Genomic DNA, 19,359 nt, shown 5'->3' on the forward strand with positions numbered 1-19,359 from the left:
TCATCACGCGTACCGACTCACGCGAGAGTATTGCGTCACTCTTGTGATCCCCTTCGAGAGAGAACCGATGCATCCGCGAAAAAAATAGATTCGTGTTAAGGTTGCAGGCGGCTACTTTAACACGTCGTCAATGAAAGCCTTATCTTATGATCAGAATAGGCAAAATCACCCCAAATACATCTCAAAAATGTCTTTATAGGAACAAGAAAAGTGAGGGAAGAAAGTATTACATTTTTTATAATTTTGCTTACCGAAAATTATCAACACTTCTCTTTTGCATCGAACCATTAATTTATTTCTTCGATTGATTAATTTACGCGCCTTCCGCTTGTAATACGAAATCTTGGTTTTGTGAGATCTGATCTATCGGAAAAATGTGGATAGATTTCTAAGAACGATATTTTTAGAATTAAATATGGCTTCTCTGGAACTGGACAATCGTGTCAAGGTACATTTAAAATCTTCTCTCGCGCGTGGGTATAAAGTATAAATGAATCAGTACTCGTTTTTATATAATGTCATTTGTACATTGCTATTAATATGTTGCATAAAATTTCTCATTGTTATAAATAGCAAATTTTTTGAATATCTATGGAAAGTATTGCGAGAGAACTCGAAGGAAAATAGCGCATTAGGGCTATAATTTTAGAAAGAGAAAATAAATTCCTTAACTGTCTCTTACTATCAAAATTTCTTGTCATCCAATTCGCATAATTTTCCAATAACAAAAGCGTAATAGAGGAGATTCGTGAAGAAGACGCGATTCACTCGCGATTGTTTATTCGCGGCCCCGTAATGTATACAATAATAAATTCACGTTATATACAATACATCAGATATTATATTGGCAGCCCTTCAGGATTTTGCACAATGATCTGCGTTTGGATTCAGTGCCAAAGTTTACTCGTAGAATACATAATGCCACTGATCGTCGGATTACTTTAAGATGAAGAAAACATGATTCGTGGAGAGAAAAATAAAATCGTACCGACTGACATCTCAAAACAATATCAATGTAATTTTTCGAGCTCTCTTCTCTCATTTGACGTTATTGTCAAATAAGAATATAATATAGCGATTTTTATCAATAATACTATTTTAATACGGCTTTTTAAGACGCATGATTTGAAGATTCGCGATGAAATATTCAATACGAATTATTTATTCCGAGAATGACGAAAACGAAATTCCGAAACGCGATAAATCTAAGACATAGATGCAAATTACAGCAATTCTTTTCGTTTTAACAAATCCGTGAAATGTAATTCACGGCACTATCGGAAATAGACCGCTCGTATATGTATATGCAACAATTAAGTAATCGTAGTTGCGGATTACTGCGCGAAAAAAAGATTTATTTAGTTGATCGGAGAGACAAGCGATAAATCGATCAGATATTTTTGCAACTAAAAGTCTAGCACCATAAATCTTACGGAACGGAGACAAAGATTATTTCGCGTCATTCGAAACAATATTTCTGCGACAAACGATTAGATGGGTGATATATTTCGAAGTATTATTCAAATCACTGGTTCTATTGTTTGGAAGACAATATGGCATCGAAATTTAGTATCCTCGAAATTTTTCCAATACAGAGAATGCGATAAAAATGTATAGACAAGTGACGATGCACTCTTTTTTATATCTGAAAATATTTAAATTTTATAAAGAGAAGCATTATTTTATCATTACACACACGTATCTCCACATATGTAACTCAACAAAAACATAAGAAGAAATAAAAGATATAGTAATAAAATATATATATGATGAATGTTATCTCCTGAATTTATGTATCAAACTCAAATTTATATATCAAATAGATCGATAAAAATAAGCTCGATATAAAACTCTGTTTCAAATTTGATGCTCCGGGAAAGAAATATTTGATAATAAATATTTCTCCCCCAGTAATCCATCTTGAATTTTTATTGTATAATTGTCCCGAATAATTGTGAATATTGCTTTATTATGATTGCACAAGTTTATGAAAATGCGCATTTATAAAATGCGGCTGTATGTGCTTCATAACAATATTATTTACCTTTTATACATTAGTCTATACAAAATGTTCTACACAAAATGCATCTTCCTCTTCAGTTTACATAGTAGACAAATGTCGATATATGGCGAACACATTATATAAAAGATTTTTAATAACAAAGAAATGAACAACCGCTACACGCAGTTAGTCCTCTTTGGGTCAGTGAACCTTCGGCTTTGATTTCGCCTTCTTCAGTTTCTTCAGCCCACTTATATTTGTCTTTAAGAGAGTCCAATACGCCTGTTGGAATTTGTTTACATCTTTGGAATGAATCTGAAAAATGAAAATATTATGTCAGAGATGTAAATGAGTCATTGTCATCTGTCGGTGAAAAACAGATACGCACAACAGTAGAGATTTTCTTATTGCGAAAAGATGCACGAACTAAACAAAGATACTCTGTCGGAGACGGTAGAGGAGGCCTGCCTTTCCTGGGCACGGGTTTATTATGTCCATTAACTGCAAGAGAAATAAAAGACCTTTTAGTGCAGATACAAGGAGAGGGAAGGAATAAGAATGAAAAAGCATATTAATTTTCACCGTTAAATCTTTTTTTATTTTCTTGTCGAACTTGTAATTCGCTAGAGTTAAAAAAAGATCAGTATCTTTCAATTAAATTGATCGAAATGCGAAATTATTTTTTAAGTTTTAGGTACGAATGAGTGAAAAACGGAAGATATACTCACATCTCTTAATGGTGAGCGACACTGCACCAGACAGACGCGACTTCTCAAAGAGTTTGGTTAGCTCCGCTAAGAACTGCAATTAAAATTCATCGGTTAATCTTTCACGTTTGAGGAAGCGATGCACCGGCGAAATATCAAATTACCGCGTCGTTCTCCAACAGGACCATTCTGACGATGGTAGCATATGTTAAATGTCAAAAACCGTTGAAAGCAATCGCCTAAAAGTCATTAGACGAGAGGTTAGAAAATGCAGCCGCAATTCTTGCTCATTGACAGAACCATTGACTATGCGAAACTCTTAGAAGACCCCTCGTAACTGAAATCGATCGTCCGTAATGAATGATAAAACCTTCATGGAATTATATAATATTTCAAATACATAGAGTAGAAATCACATAAGAAATTTTTTTTTATAATCATAAATCACATATTTCAAACTATTCACGTTTTTGCATATAAGGTAAAGTGATCAATCGCCAAGTATATAAAAGGTACGTGTCTCCTCTCTAAGTTATTACTAGTATTTAATGGTCAATGGCTGCCACCTCATCCCTCATCGTGATGTTGACGAATGTTCTGTAAATGCGTGGAACTTATTGGTAATACGGCAAAGCCCATCAGAGCCTTTCCAGGACGATAATCGACAATAACAAATAGAATGAATCACGCTCGCGTTAGAGCTCTCCTGGTGATTTTCTTGATCGCTCAGGCTCACAGTATCATGTTCTATCTGGGGCCGAACAGTCACAAGTGTCTCAAAGAGGAAGTTCAAGCGGATGTACTTGTCACGGGGGAATACGAAGTGTCCGAGGCGATGGGTCAGAAAACCGATTACGTGGTGAATAGATTGTTATTTATCGTAGGATTCCTCTTCATTCACCCTTTGTCGAATATAATTCTGTAGGAGCAGAGATTAAAGAGAAAAGGAGAAAAGATAAAACCTACGCATGTGTCATGTTTCATTATGGACTGACAGCTGTGACAGAAAATTTCGTTTTTTCTTTCAATATGATAATAAATATAATATTTTTAAATGAATTTTTTGTTTTTATTTGCAGATACAGGATTCCAAAGGACACATATTGTCCCAGAAGGAAGATATTCCTCATGGAAAGCAGTTGAAGTTTTCTTTTGTAACTGAAACTTATGATACTTTTGAAATATGCTTTGCTTCACATGTTCCAAATCGTATGTATACTTGGATTATTTTATTTTATTTTATTTATCATACTGTGCTCTGTTGTGAAATTATTGTTAATTTGATTAGTCTACTAAACTGAAGAAATATATATATCTAACACATTCTTACATCAAATATAAGATTTTACATATATATATATATATATATATATATATATATATATATATATATATATATATATATATGATTTCAGATCAACGTGGTGTCAGACAAGAGGTTATGCTAATTACGAAACGTGGTATTGAAGCAAAGAGTTACGAAGGCGTAAGTCCATGCATTGTATATCATTACGAATGATTATATTTATTATAAATATACCTATCCTATTTCCGACATCGTCTAACGAGAAACTCTGATCTTATTTTATCTATTTTCTCTTTATATGTGGCTTATTTCCGCGATGCAGTTGGTAAAGTAGAGTTTTCAATATTGTGTTTTCACACACATAGCATGCGTTTTGTCACAAACTGACATTTGTGTATGATAGCCAAGCTTAAGATTAAGCTGATAGAGCATAGTACAATTACATTACTTTTTGCATGATTTTATTGTTGATGTTCTATTAACAGAGAACTGTTCTTTTATTTGCACAAAAAATAAATGTTCAACACTAAAATCAATTATATTTACTCTACAATTAAACATATTATTATATATCCTAATAAGAATTTTTACTACTAGTGGCTATTAATATTTAGAATAAATATTTTAGCCATTAAAAATTATTGGATTTTTCTGCAGAGAAGATATTTTTCATTTCAACGATTAGATTTTTTTAAAATATGTTAATGGTACATCCCCATATAACAGTAGTATAATAGTAACATGTGCCAATATTAAGTTTCAGTTCTTTTTCAATAATAAAGAAACAAAATACTAAATAATTTGATCGTACAATATCTTTCAGAGATTACGATATATATATTGTCTTGTTATATCATAATATTTTTCTGTTTCTAAGAAATTTGACAAATTTATGTAGGTTAAAATATTTGATTATTAGATATTTTGAGTGGACATTTTCTACAGTTTCTGATATAAAACTTACATTCAAAATAAGATCTTTAAGAATTAAGGATTTTAATAAATAACTTTTTAAATAATTAATTATGAAAATTCTTGATTCTTAAAGATTTTATTTATTACAGTAGCTTTAAAGCTACTAATAATCTTTTTTGTTACTTTGTACAAAACACATACAAAGATCATTATTTGGTTTTAATTTTATAATAAATGTATTCTTTTTTTCGATTAATTTATACTGATATTAACGAGACCGCTGAGATTTTTATTATCGCCAATTTCCGTGAGAAACATTATTTTCTTCACTAATAGATCGGCGAGGCAGCCAAGTTAAAACCAGTAGAAGTGGAATTGAAACGATTGGAGGACTTGTCTGAGGCAATAGTGCAAGATTTCGCTAGAATGCGTAAGAACGAGGAAGAAATGAGAGATACAAATGGTAAGAAAAAAATATTAAAAAAAACTATATCGCATAGGAAAAATATAAGATATTTCATAGCCAATATTACTTTCTCCAATAGTAGAAAAAGGGCTTTAATAAAATGATAATAAACTTTTAAATTATAAATAATGGTGCACATTAAAATAGTTATATTTTCGTACTTCTCTATTGCTTTCATATGCCACTTGATAATCTAATTTTTATTTCAGAGGCCACAAACACTCGAGTGCTATACTTCAGTTTATTCTCGATATGCATTCTTTTCGGGTTATCCACTTGGCAACTCTTCTATTTCCGACGTTTCTTCAGGATGAAGAAACTTATAGAATAAGATTGTAACAAATGCATTCTATTATTCTTTGAATTTCAGTTTTTGTTATTTGCAACTTCATATTTAAATACGAATTTACACATTATGAAACACTTTTTTTATATTTGCAGCAACGCCAAAAAAAAAAAGTTTGAAATAAACAAACAGGAAAAGAAATGTCACAATCATGTTATCACATTCGAATCGATATAAAATACGATAGAACTTCTTATCATCTCACCACATACCGTGCATATATCACGTTATCGAGAACGTAATATTTAAAAAAATGTAAGATAGAAGATTTCTTAAATAAAAGGTTATTGATTTAATATTACATTTGTGTCTTTTAATCTCTATTTGCTTACAAATATCTAGCTATAAAGTAGCTGTATACACTTTGAAACTTTATGTAAAAGATATCTATACATATTATTTTATATTGATATCTCTTTAATTATATGCAAATTTATATTACATTAATATTAAGACACAATAGGTTCGTATTTCTTATGATATATATCTATAAAAACTGACATCTCTTTTTTATAATATATAGAGTTTGATCAATGTATAAAATGTAAAAAAAAGATTATATTGTTTAAACATTTTATTTATAAAATAGAATCATCTTATGAGAACAATAAATGGCTTAAAAGATATAATGAAGGAATATCGTTTGGAAGACAAATTTATTTGTCGGTTCAAAGGCGGATATTTTAAAATGTGTCCGGGTGATTTAAAAAATAGCCATTGATATTGATATCGATCGATTGCAAAATATAGAACATTATTCGCTCATATAATATTGAAAAAGCAATGTTAAATATCATATTAATGGCACGCAAGGTGATCATAGAAGTTTTAAAGAGCTTTATACTCTCAGTTGGATATCCTCTTATCGCTAAGTATGACTTCCTTGTTAAAATAAAACATTTTACATTTGAACATGAATGTATTGTCATTGGATACCGCCAAGTTAATCCGAGATATTTCGTAAAAATATTATACATTTTAATAAAACGTTCGTCCTTTGGCAATATTCGCAATAGTAAAATAACGTATATTTATCTTTTAATAAATGATTCTTTATATCCCAAGATAAATGAGCGATTAAAAATGAGATTCGACATAACAATGATTCGAATACTCAATAGATAAAATAAACAAAAAAAATCAGACAAATTTACATTTCATGTATAGCGCGATAAAATACGGTTCTGTACACATCTAATTTATAAATAGCTATACATTTTAACGAAACACTCTCGTCTTTTGAAATAGGAAAATAATTTTATTTTGTACGTCAAGTTCTTTATCACACAAAACGAGCGATTAAAATTGTAGTTCCACGCAAATGTAACAATTAGAACTAGGTATATTACACTACTGCTGGATAGAGTAAATATAAGAGGAGTTATATATTGCTACAAAAAGTAATATATCATATCATGTTCATCGCGAAAAACTACAATCGCTCTATCATTATCATTTTAATATAACAGTTATTATAGTGGACATTAATCGACGATAATTAATGCCACGAGATAACAGAGATAGAATCCATATTCGTTATCGTTATATACACTCTTTTCTACTTATATATTTATATAACATTTATATATTATTGCACTTGGACTATCATTATTATTAGGCTTATAATTTATAATTTATTTATCTGTCTTTTGTACACACAATATTTATCCGCAACAAATATTAGTGCGGCTGAAAGTTTGTACAGATTCACGATTAGGCATTTTGTAAATTAACGTTACGCAACAAGAAATTTTTTTTAACATATTTTAATTCAGATTAAGAAACTTATCTTTTTTCTTCTTATTACTCATCAATATTAAAATAAATTAATAGGAAGACATACAAATTGAAGAAAATGCGAAAAGACAAAAATTCAATGTAAAATTCATTATTACAGATATACGAGAATACACGATTTTATTATGCATTCCTAAAACTTTTTCCTTTAAACTTTTATAATTAATAATTAATAATTAAAATTAATCCGCCAATTTTTGGCATAATTATTTCATTGCTGCATATAACGCTATCTAAATATTAAAACTTACCTGAGATAAAAAAGATCAGCGAACAGTAGGATCGAGAGGAGTTTTCCAACGATTTTTGTTTTTCATTGTCATTTGTACAATCAATAGAACACTTTGTGTTTCCATTATATTTAAGAATGTATAGCGTGGAGACAAAAATATATATTTATTTTTTTCTTTTCGAATTTGGCAAATCTGGCTATTAATTCTTTCACACAAAATTGGACCATTATTTCTAAAACACAGCTTTCTAGCTTTCTAATTTTCAAGCACAGGCACTAAGCGCTAAATCAAATATTAGTGTAAATATTAAAATAAAAATTTGAGAATCTTATATGAAAAATAATTATATTTTTCACATCCTAGTATTTCCCCAACTAGTCTTTTTCAAAATTCCTATTTTCAGAATTTCTAGTTTCGGAAAAGATACATACATCTTTCCTCGATAGGTACACATGGTTCAGAGAAATAGCGCTATTCTTGGCGCATATAGCGTATGTGAAGAATAAATTAAGTCCCAAATGGACTATGACGACCTGTCGCGGGGAGAATTGTCAAGGCGGAAATCACTCGTACCGAGCTGTGGAAGCCCGTCACTGCCCGTTACGACTAACTGCCGTTTAGATTGTCAAATCTTCGCGTTCTGACGTCTCAAATCGTTAGGTATCATGATCGTGAGCAAAGTACCAATTCCTAGGCCAATGCACATTGCGACGTTTGCCCATAAGTCGCCAAATTCTTTGAACAAAAAACCGTAGAGCGTCGTGAAAGTGATGCCGAAGACTTGCACTACTGCGTTTAATAAACCCGCCGCCGTTCCTTCCGGTTCCGGATACGTAAGTTCAGCGGCGAACTCAAAACCAACTGGCAGATAACCGGTAATGAAGAAGCTAGAAATAGATTGTAAAAGACCCGAATTAAAGACGACCGTTATCTATCAAATGCGCAAATTTCTACGGAAGGGACAACTTTAACGAGAGAATTTTTAGCAAAGTCTGGCATCAAAGTATAAAGTGTCTTATGACAAGTCAAAAAATGGAATCAATGTTTATAAATTAAAAAACGCACATCGCGAAAATCATAATATTGAATATGTTTGTAAGAATATAAAGTATTTATGCTAAAAAAATTTCGCAGATGACAATGTGAAAATGATCATTAGATTTTACCCCAAGACGCCGGCCGTGATGTAGACAACATATATCCCTTTGCTGTCCAGTGTCAAAGTAAAAATTATCATTCCCAAGAAACAACATAGGTAGACTGCTAGTGTAGTCTCTCTGAAAATTTATATATTCTCCGTATCGTTTCAATCGCATAGATCTCAAAAAATTTATATCATTCGATGAAATAATATAAATTGAAATACAGAAAAATATATAATTCAATATACCATTTGATGAATTATTTACAACATAAACGACATCTTAAATCCTGATAATAATTTTACAATAATCGTTATCATAAACTGATTATCATGATAAACTCGTTATCATGAACTTTTACTGATTTGAAAACAAAAAAAATCCAAGTAATTTAATATTAAAATAATATTGCTATTGTTCAAATGGTATAGACTTTGAAAAAAGGTGTATTGTTGGACAATATTAGAATAGAAGCCATCACTTTGTAGAATCTGATTACTCACTTGAACTTGTGCGTTTTATCCAATATAACGCCGCATATAACGGAGCTCAACATTCCGGTGCAAACTATCGTTAAGCCGATACGACCGGCGTCCTCTTCGTGTCCCTGAGAGGAAGAAAAATTTATAAGTAACAAATTCTATAATTTTCCAGAGAATCGAGAAAAAATACACATGTTGAAATATTTAACATTAATAATTTGTAATAATTAACAATTTGTAAAAATAGAATTCAAAAAGAATATCGAAAAAGCGAGAATTGCAATTTCTTGGGGGAGGAAATACCTACCGGGAAATATTTGAGAATAATTTGATTCAAAAGGGTGCTTATGGCGTAAAGGACAGCGATATTGATGCCGTAGCTGAATAAAAGCAACACGTAACCGATATTGCTGAGCAGCCTCTTGATAGAACAAAAAAACGACTCGTTCTCGGTATTCTCTCTTTGCACAGCTTGAGCAGGACTAGGTGGTAAAGGCGGTGCCGACTTGAAGACTATAAATTACTAGTTTCTATTAAGTGTTAGGAAAAAATGTGCGTGTCTTGATAATAAAATTTCGGAGCTGATTAAAGAAAATATAAGCTTGTGTAAAGGCGAAATATATTATTTGTTCGAAATATCTCTTTCTTAATGAGATAGCATCTATAAAATATAATGTATGATATTTTATATAAGGAAATTATCTATATAGAATATTCTTTTGTAATTATGTAAAATAATTTCTTTTATATATTCTTGATTTTTCCAGTTTGATAATTTTTATAGCAGAATATTCAAATCATTAAATCATTTTGAAAGATGAGTCATATTAATTACTTTATTTGTGTGAATAAAATAATATTTTTCCTAAATTTTTTAGTTTCTGGATTTTATTATTGGATTGTACAACTATCCGATATAAATGGAAATTACACGTACAGAATAATATGAGGGCTAGCACAAACGTCGTGAAAGCTGCGACGGTATAGAACATAAGTCGCAATCCCCTTTCAATGTTGCAGATATTGTCGCTGTTGGGCACTAACATCGGTGGAAATAAAAAACCGATAGCGATACCCAGCTGCAACAGAAAGCCAAAAGACGAATACCCTAAGAATTTGTTTTCGAGTTTCAGAAAAGTTTTTAAAAGAAATATTTGTTGGGTATAAGATCAATCTTTTCCAATTGTGTGGCATATAGAACAATGCTTATCTTGAAAACGTTTATCGTATATTTATAAGAAATGAAATTAGTATTGCTCGTATTAACGCCATATTTTTACAGGCTTACTTATTGTTACCAAAGCGGACTATTTTCGTTTCCAGCTTTTAAAACAAGTCATATCTATTTATAATAGGTCAATGAAATGTATTTCAAAAAAACATTAAAAATTATGTTCATTTTTTTTAATAATACGAAAAAATGTGAATTTTATATTTTCTACTTAAATTGTAAATATTTTTAAAACAAATAAAAAAAAATATATGGATTTTATATTTTCTACTTGAATTGTAAAAATCTTAAGACAGAAATTAAAGAAACAGGAACATTAGATATTTTCTCTTTTCTGAAAATTTGTGATTCTAGAGTTGGTGCGATTTAAAATTCCGATCCATGATAAACTTAGTATTACTAATATTGAATTAGTATTGAATCAAGCTTCCGTTTTATCGATTGCAAAATCAATATAAGGCGTGATTATTCTGTTTTCCCCAGTAAAATGCTAACGTAACGGCTGATAAAATGATAGCGGCTGCACACAGTCCGCATCTAGAAGCAATTGAATCCGATATAGGGTGAACCCCTGCCCCCTTCGTTTCATTCGTCCGCTCCCGTACAGACACGGCCGATCTGTCTGTCGAGGTAGCGAAATTAATCGTGGGTGTCCACTTCGACTCGGTTTCCCACCTAATCACAGTTGTAATTTAAATCTCCCGAAGTACCCTTCGTCGATTAGCGAATACTGTCACTTCCTTTATATCGCGCGCACGGGATCGAATTCTCGTTTGCTTGCACAGACAGTGACACGTGTCATTGTAATAATCATGTCTTTTCAATGTTGTATATTTTTCAAACGATAAGTGGTAACGCTACATTTGGTGAAAAACGAGTCTTATGTAATAATACCGAAAATTTATCTCACGAGACAATCAAAATCTTAATCTGTAACAATTCTTAATATAAGAATTGTTAGAACGATGAAAATCAATCAATGACAATCAAAGCATTTTGTACAGAATTATATTAAATTAAGCTACAGACAAATTCGCAACATCTTTCACACAATTAAATATGAGAATTGATTTTATTATATGTGTAAAAATAATCACGAACACGCATATACAATGCGAACATTCCAACAAAATTTTTAATAACGCTCCTGCATTATTTCGATCAAAATTATGTACAATAGAATTCAATTACATTCGATTGAATAAAAATGCGTGCAGATATGCAATAAATTTAAATGTTATTAATTTGGAACAAGAGAAACGGGATTATCGAGATATTTAATTATTTTACACGTAATAATTATTTTGTAATCCATATACAAACGAGAGAAGTACAAAAATTTGAATTAATATTCACATTGCGTCGAACAAATTCATTTATCTCATCATTACATTACATCGATTGTCTATTATCGCGCGCTCTTGATCCGTGTAATCAGAGATCATTTTATTGCGTGGATTGACATTTCGCGTCTCTTTGGGCTTCATAAAGTTAACACGTCACGGATAGATGATACTCTTTATATCGTGATCTTTTCATGCTTTTCACAATGATATTTGTACAAAGATAACGAGAGAGAGAGAGAGAGAGAGAGATATTTATACAAAATTAAATTCTTGCATTATTCAAAAAAAGTAATGAAAACAATCAATTTAATCTTATTATAATAATTTTTATTTTTATTATATTTATTATATATATACATTTTTATTAATTTAATCTTAAAAAAATCTTAATTTTAAAGAATATTTTAGATAAATTTTTATACATTTTTTATGTAATTTAAGAACAAATAAAGAGAACGTTGTAAAAATGTAATAAAAAAATCAATGAAAAGATATTACAAATTTAAATTATCAAGTTTCCTCCAAACAAATTCAAATTCTATTCCAAATAATATATTTTAATAATATATAAGGATATTTACGTACTTGATTGCCGAAGACACCGATGCTACAGGCACTGCTAACTTGATCAGGTCCGAACCAAACAGCGGCCAACCTGGCTGGAACTGACAGAACGAAGGTTTGACTGACTGCCACCAGACTTTGGCCGAGGAACGTAATCCAGAAGCGATCGGTAGCTATGCTGAATACTTTTATCCAGGAACCGAGAGCAGTTCCGAGGGCCCCGAAGATCACGGCATATCTGAGACCCTAAAATCCCATTCCACCCCCTGATGCATTTAGATATTAACAAGCGGGAATCTATGATATTATGCGGAATGAAATTTGTTCGATCAGCAATAACGAACTTGAGCAATAACTACTTGAAGGAAAGTGACTTTCGAAAGATATCGTCCATGAAAATTAAATCCTGTTGATCTCGAGATTGTATCCACAAACTTGTTTATTCGATAAATATGAAATTGTTTATTTTAAGTAAAAGAGAATGTGTTATCGTTCGACGATGATCAGATAAGACGCTACACATATATTACTTCTTAATAAATTGTGCAAAATTTTTCGTGTCATCATAATTCGCTATCGTACCTAAGAAAATCAGATGAATCGGGAAGTCCAATTTTTCGAAATTTATCGCCGCTCTCTAATAATTTCGAAAGTCAATTACGCGAAAAGAAGAACGGTTCGTAATTTTAAAGAATGTACGGTAGTTCTGAACTACACAGTATATACGAGTCTTTGATATATTGTATTTACTTTGATACATTCTATTTTATCGTTAAAAGATGATTACTTACGAACTTATCCAGCAGATAACTAGCAGGAAATATTAATGGTATGTATGTTATCATATATATCATGCTTGTCATGTCTATCAGGAAACTCGAAACATTGTAATAGCGCATTACAATGTTCGCTATAATACTATATTGGATCCACTGCATGGCGTTACTCGCACTGTACAGTACGAAGAGGATAAGCATCAGCCATCTTTTTTTGTAAATTTTAATCTCCAAGCCCTGTAACAAACCCTGTAATCAACGACATTCGTTCTTGATCTTTCGATTTTTTTATATGCGTGTCAATATCTAAAAATTATAATATTACATAAAAATTGAGCGGCATTATCAGCCTCTTGTGCGCTTCATATTATCGTTTGGAACAACAAACACTGCGTAGAATTAATCCCAACTTATTATATGTCGACCGTAAAAACGGCATTGAATTATGTAAATGCCGATTTTTCTTTATATACATTCTTATATGTGAAAGTGACGTTAAAACATTTTATAGACAGTTTTATATAAAAGCGCAGGATTATGTAAAATTTTCTTCTCTATAGAAACTTTTGATATTTTCTTTAAAAAAAAATGCATTTTTTTTTAGAATACGCATTTTGAAAGAAAATTTTTTTTATAGAAAAGTGTTAAATATTATACGTATTATATATATATATATATATATATATATATATATATATATATATATAAATTTAATCATTTAATATTTGAATAATGGGTAACTTACTAAAATAAAACTAAATATATCGCGTCAACTCGAAACGAAGAGTCTTTTATTAATTTTCAATTTTTCTTTGTTTGATCTTATCAAGATTCATTTGACAACGGAATTATTCACCTGCATCGGTTGCATATCGCCTTCAATGGTCTTTATGTAATCGCCGGAAGCTTTCCCCATTTTTTCAGACACTTGCGTTCGTTCCGATTCCATGATCAATATTAATAATATTAATGAGATTGATTAAATCGAACGATATCGTTAGGAGACGAATCAAAACGGTCCTCCCTCTTTCATTAATACGGCTTTACTTCCTAAAATCCAAACAAGTATTGATTTCATCGTATCTTCGAGTATATTTTTCAGGCATAAATACTTCGATAAAAGCACAAAATTAATGCAATCAAAAAATACAAATATTTGGAATTTCGAAAACAAGATATATGGATATTGAAGTTTTTTTTTTTTTTTTTTTTTTTTTAATATCGCTATTTTTCTAAAGAGAGCACCTATTATATTTATCGTGTTGCATAGAAGATCCCTGCGAAAATATATCGGATATTAATCTGCAATTTTTGCGAATTTCCGAGAAATGTACTATGTAGATCACATGATAATAACGATTGAGATTACTCATAAGCTGTTTTGATTTAACGTATTACATATACACGAATACGAGTGTTTAGATATGTGCGTCATGCTTGTAGATATGTAACCGGATGTGCATCTAACAAATTGAAATAGATTTGTGTAAGTCAATTCAAACGCTGAGCATTTTTTTTTTTATTGTACAAAATATTCAAAATTGAATCGAGCTCTTATTGCTCATCCTTCTCGACATTCTTAATATCAAATTAATATTGTTACGAATTTTAATTATCACTTCACATTGATATTTTAATCAAGGATTGCATGTCAGGGAAAAATATCTATGATCTATGATATTTTGCGAAACTTTGGAGATAACTATTATTAAACTCTAAATAACAAAGCATTTATCCAAAATTAATATTTTTCTCAATAGAGTAATTTAAATATTATTAATAGTAATATAAATAAATTGAAACACATTAAATCGAAATATATATAATATATACCGTAAAACAAAATTGGATATTAATTTTATTAATGATTATTAAATAATATAAAAATAAAAATAAAAAAGTTAATATATATACAAATTGAAACGTAGATAGAAGAGCGAAATCAATTGAGGTATGATATGGAACATATGGTATATGTATATGTATATAATCGGTAATTCTCTTCTCCATAACAATGAAATTTTCATAAAAATTGTTTGCCATTTTACAATATTATAAATATACAATAAAATTTCAATAATCAAATTCAATTTAAAAAAATACTTAAATTTAAATTTGTGATCGAAATGATTGAGAGCATCGAATCTGAAATACTCAAATATTTTATACATAAACATACGTTTTTGTCTCCAATCTGCTCGTTATAACGAAATCGATCATGAATATTCGAAATATTGTATCTTTCCCCGATTGCTTTATCCAGACAAGTGTCTCATGATCGCTCCTTCATCGCGCTATCCATCACGAATGTCCTTTGGTGCGTCCAAATTCACATATGTAAATGCGACGAATGTTATATCGGTCTGTCACGTCTCATCACCAGCATGTCGATAACGTTGATAACGGGGAGCAACTCGCGCTATCGCGGAGCGTCGATTGTAAACTAAGTGCATCGTGCATTCCGCAAAGGCACCCGTTCTACCACTCGACTAAAAATGCCTCTCTATCACCGCCCCCTTCCCTAACATCCCACGTAATCGCACGTGAAAATATTTACACATACAGATACGTACGGCGTCTGTATGTGTGACGGTTACGCGCGCATCTATCAATGGTGATATCGTTGACGAATGCGCCGTCGCAATGCTAATCATTCACGAGTGTCCGACGAGAATCGTCATCCTTGACGATCTCATCCTCCCACCGATGTTATTGTTCACAGTGAATTCACGGTAGATGAAAAATTGCGCAAAATTGCTGCGATATTAGATCAGGATTTTGCAATCCAGACAACCTGTTTCTTTGCCAATTCTGCTATCGAAAAGTGATATATTGATTAAAAATCTGGTTAAAAAAGTTGAAGCTAATAAAGTTTTTATTTATCTCTTTTTAACCGATTGTGAATCGAAGAAATCGAGTTTAATAAACTTAGGATTTTTCCAATTATAGAAATGATTTAAATAAAAACACATATGTTTTTCTATGATAAAAGATTTTGTATAGATTCCAAAAAAAAAGAAAGATTTATCTTTGAAAATAATATTTTCATCTTTTTAATCATCATAAAACGACTTTTGCATGATGCGCGGAAAAGTTAATCCGCACTACGATTTCACTACAAAAGATTATTCAATGAATGCAGCAACAATATACTGTTTATTCTTGATCGATTTACTATAAACAAGCTCAAAATAAATAACACTTTTCGATATCCTTCTCATCGCGCAGAAAATTTCTTATTCATAAAAATAATTAAAAAAACTGCAACATGCAATTAATTTTCATCTAATTAGACAGAGTTTATTCTACATATTGTATATATATGTATTTTAAATGAGACGAAATAGTTTACTCTATCAATGTTATACGTAAATCGATAATAACTCTGAATCATTGTATAAAAGTTCCGTTCTCCATCTCGGAAAATTTTCAAACACAAGTGTATGTAAATTTCCAATATCACGCTGTTATCTTCCGATGACCTGGTTTCTTTTCGACATCGCGCGGGCTATATTATATACTTTTCTTTAAAGATACACCCATCACATAATAATAATATAAGGTTTAAAATCACAATCAAATACCGAATAATCCTTGCTACAAACTGCATCGAGACATTCATTTAAATATAGTCTTATTTAATTATCGTAAGTTGATAAAAATATTTTAACGAAGTTCCTAACCATCGTTAGTATTTTATCGTAGCTTTATATAAATATGAAATTATTTCTTGATTAATATAATTGAATTTTTTCAATACATTCCAAAATCGACAATATGAAAAAATTTAATAACTATCGTTTATATTGTATATTTGTTGAAAAACATTATTAATATAATATAAATTTCACGACAAACATCCCCAGAAGCTCTATGAAGAAGCTATTGTCTGATCAGCAGCAACCGCACAAAATAATATTTGTAATGCAAATTACATATAAAGTGTCAAGGTCACTTCGAGTTTCGAGGTGAAAAAACCACGATTTCGCTGTATAATAATATATTGTAACTACTCTTATCACATAAATATAATATCATATAATACAAAGCCTAGAAGAAAAACACTTCTCTGCTAGCAAAACTAACTTAATTTCAAAAACGAGAGTGACTTCTTTATAATGTATTTTATTTATATATTTCAATATTATAATTTTAATAAATAATGATATAAATTATTAAAATATAACTTGGATATTTACGATATATGTACGAAGTTGTCTTTCGTAATTTAAAGTTACCATCATTTTTTTTTTTTTCGATCAATTCCGAAATTTACCATTAAAGAGTAAAAACATCGGCGTAAGATTTATTTTATCTGCGTTATTAGGCATTGAAAACTCATATCAAATTATATCGATTTCAGAATTCCCGTCTTTTGTCTTACCTGCAAAGGTATCGACGCGAAAAAACTGGATTCCTTTTGAAGATTTTGGATCTCGTCCATCTTTAGAATTGAATTCTGCTCCATTCTCAACTTTAATTACCATAAACACGCGAAAATTTTCTTGAAACGCAAATTTGATAGAATTAAATCGATTACTCTTCACTAAAACTGCTGACGTTTCTAAGCTTCTCAAGTATCGTTTTCTTTTTAGTCAGCGAAAAATCATGTATTTATGCGACATTTATGGCTGTTGAAAAGGAGAGAAAATGATATTTTTAGTTTTTCAATATATTATATATACTATAAAATTGATGAAACAGTCAGCGATGTTAAACACGAGATGTGAACGCAGAGACTGAAATCTTCTAGCGATAACTAGACAACCAATGAAGCCGGCGATTAGGAAATATCATTTCACGCCTGAAAACACTACACGATTTACTATCGCAGTATCAGTATAGTTAGTAGAACAGTCATTCCATATACCATATATTTGGAAAACAGAATTATTTTCCGAAACAGCTGATATAGATACGAATACATTAATAATACGCGTTTCCGATTTTCTTCTATAAATTGTCAAGTTCTTTCGGACATGAAGATATTTTAAGTCTGATAATTCTTAAGTGTAGTAAAATTAATAATTCGAGCAAACTGTGTTTTCATATCATGTGAGATTGTGTTATAATACTTGTGGCAATTTATTTTTCATCATATTTTCCCAGTATAAAAATACATATTCCATTTTACCATACAAGGATTTATTTTGATAATTATTTAATTGCAGAGATAGAACATACACATTAATTATTAATATTCTAATTATAATTGCTTCTAACAAAAGAAAAAAGTATATTAAAAAATTGTATTATATTATTCCATGAAATACCCTAAATTTTATTTTAAATTGTGTATATTTTGAAGAATTTATGTTATACAATATATGTAAAAATATTTATATATAGATACTAAAAAAATATTCTAAATTATATATAGATTTTTCGCATTAAGTCATATATGTATTTAATTTCTAGAATGCAAAGTTTTTTAAATAAAAAAATCAAAAGTAATTTATAACCAAAATGAAAAATTTCGTAACAAGAGGTAAATAAAATATTTAATAAGTAGGTAAAGCAAATTGTAATTTTCTTCGTAGAAACAAAGCCTTATGACAGCATCGTCAAAAGCATCATTCTATGTCTCGAAGACTTCAACCGACGATACAAACGTTATAAAAACATTGTAAAGAATATTACGTTGACAGCATTTAGTATTAGCAAATGAATCTACGTCGCCAAGTATTCATTTTCACATCAGCAATTTGCGACGTGACGTGATAATTACACGTCCTTGTCTTTAAACATTATTACTCGAGCGTTTAAACAAAAATGTATTAAAAAATCTAATTTCAGAAACTAAGAGAATCCAGTTTTTTTTTTCTGTTATTAGTTATATTTATAATTAAATTAAATTGAATATACACACTGTTTATGATACAAACAAAAAAACTTATATAACCCAAAATATTTTGTTTCTTAGCAAAATCGATTAGCAACATCAAATCGAGAGGGAAAAGGAAAATAACTTTAAATATAAAATTATAACAATATAATAACTTGAGATTAGTCCAGTATTTCCTCGAGAGCTACGTCTTTTTTAGAC

At 30.2% G+C, this 19,359-nt stretch overlaps 3 protein-coding genes across 8 annotated transcripts in view; 1 reads left to right on the forward strand and 2 right to left on the reverse strand.

Annotated features, from left to right (window-relative positions):
- Positions 1–734: 734 nt before the first annotated feature.
- Srp14 (signal recognition particle 14) lies at positions 735–3,023 on the reverse strand. Of its 2 annotated transcripts, XR_011448025.1 has the most exons (5): positions 2,874–3,023; positions 2,731–2,803; positions 2,391–2,503; positions 2,045–2,317; positions 735–1,645 (listed from the first exon to the last, which is right to left on the reverse strand). XR_011448025.1 is itself a non-coding variant. In XM_070309769.1 (4 exons), the coding sequence occupies exons 1-4, from the start codon at positions 2,895–2,897 to the stop codon at positions 2,204–2,206; spliced, it is 324 nt and encodes a 107-aa protein (XP_070165870.1). In that variant the 5' UTR covers positions 2,898–3,023; the 3' UTR covers positions 1,953–2,203. The 2 variants fall into 2 exon arrangements, 1 of the variants encoding a protein (XP_070165870.1); XM_070309769.1 differs by lacking the exon at positions 735–1,645 and having other exon boundaries at positions 1,953–2,317.
- Positions 3,024–3,372: 349 nt separating this feature from the next.
- On the forward strand, positions 3,373–6,021 carry Bai (transmembrane emp24 domain-containing protein bai). The gene is made up of 5 exons (XM_070309770.1): positions 3,373–3,568; positions 3,789–3,918; positions 4,125–4,195; positions 5,267–5,393; positions 5,606–6,021. Exons 1-5 carry the CDS (start codon positions 3,389–3,391, stop codon positions 5,725–5,727), a joined length of 630 nt encoding a protein of 209 aa, XP_070165871.1. The 5' UTR covers positions 3,373–3,388; the 3' UTR covers positions 5,728–6,021.
- A 295-nt stretch (positions 6,022–6,316) lies between these two features.
- LOC138940739 (choline/ethanolamine transporter flvcr2b) overlaps positions 6,317–19,359 on the reverse strand; it is a 53,349-nt gene continuing 40,306 nt past the window's right edge. For 2 of the 5 annotated variants that reach the window (XM_070309891.1, XM_070309893.1), the window contains 8 exons: positions 14,170–14,363; positions 13,329–13,562; positions 12,559–12,783; positions 10,334–10,475; positions 9,704–9,909; positions 9,418–9,521; positions 8,939–9,049; positions 6,317–8,659 (listed from right to left, as the gene is read on the reverse strand). In XM_070309891.1, coding sequence (XP_070165992.1) covers positions 8,398–8,659; positions 8,939–9,049; positions 9,418–9,521; positions 9,704–9,909; positions 10,334–10,475; positions 12,559–12,783; positions 13,329–13,562; positions 14,170–14,262 — 1,377 coding nt within the window. In that variant the 5' untranslated portion in view covers positions 14,263–14,363 and the 3' untranslated portion in view covers positions 6,317–8,397. Of the gene's footprint in view, positions 8,660–8,938; positions 9,050–9,417; positions 9,522–9,703; positions 9,910–10,333; positions 10,476–12,558; positions 12,784–13,328; positions 13,563–14,169; positions 14,364–15,492; positions 15,993–17,697; positions 17,910–19,359 lie in introns of those variants that run through there. The other 3 variants (XM_070309892.1, XM_070309889.1, XM_070309894.1) reach the window with 3 other exon arrangements.

The sequence above is a fragment of the Polyergus mexicanus genome, unplaced genomic scaffold (assembly GCF_030449975.1).
Source record: "Polyergus mexicanus isolate NDT 795.1 unplaced genomic scaffold, iyPolMexi1.0 SCAF_17, whole genome shotgun sequence".
NCBI classification, from domain to species: domain Eukaryota; kingdom Metazoa; phylum Arthropoda; class Insecta; order Hymenoptera; family Formicidae; genus Polyergus; species Polyergus mexicanus.

Excerpts from the sequence above, each read along its gene's own strand:
- Bai (XM_070309770.1), top strand. The coding sequence starts at position 3,389 with ATGAATCACGCTCGCGTTAGAGCTCTCCTGGTGATTTTCTTGATCGCT. Across the intron at positions 3,919-4,124 it reads TGCTTCACATGTTCCAAATC|ATCAACGTGGTGTCAGACAA; the intron begins GTATGTATACTT and ends ATATGATTTCAG. Across the intron at positions 5,394-5,605 it reads AGAAATGAGAGATACAAATG|AGGCCACAAACACTCGAGTG; the intron begins GTAAGAAAAAAA and ends TTTTTATTTCAG.
- Srp14 (XM_070309769.1), bottom strand. The coding sequence starts at position 2,897 with ATGGTCCTGTTGGAGAACGACGCG. Across the intron at positions 2,804-2,873 it reads TCCTGTTGGAGAACGACGCG|TTCTTAGCGGAGCTAACCAA; the intron begins GTAATTTGATAT and ends TTTTAATTGCAG. Across the intron at positions 2,504-2,730 it reads GTCGCTCACCATTAAGAGAT|TTAATGGACATAATAAACCC; the intron begins GTGAGTATATCT and ends TTTCTCTTGCAG.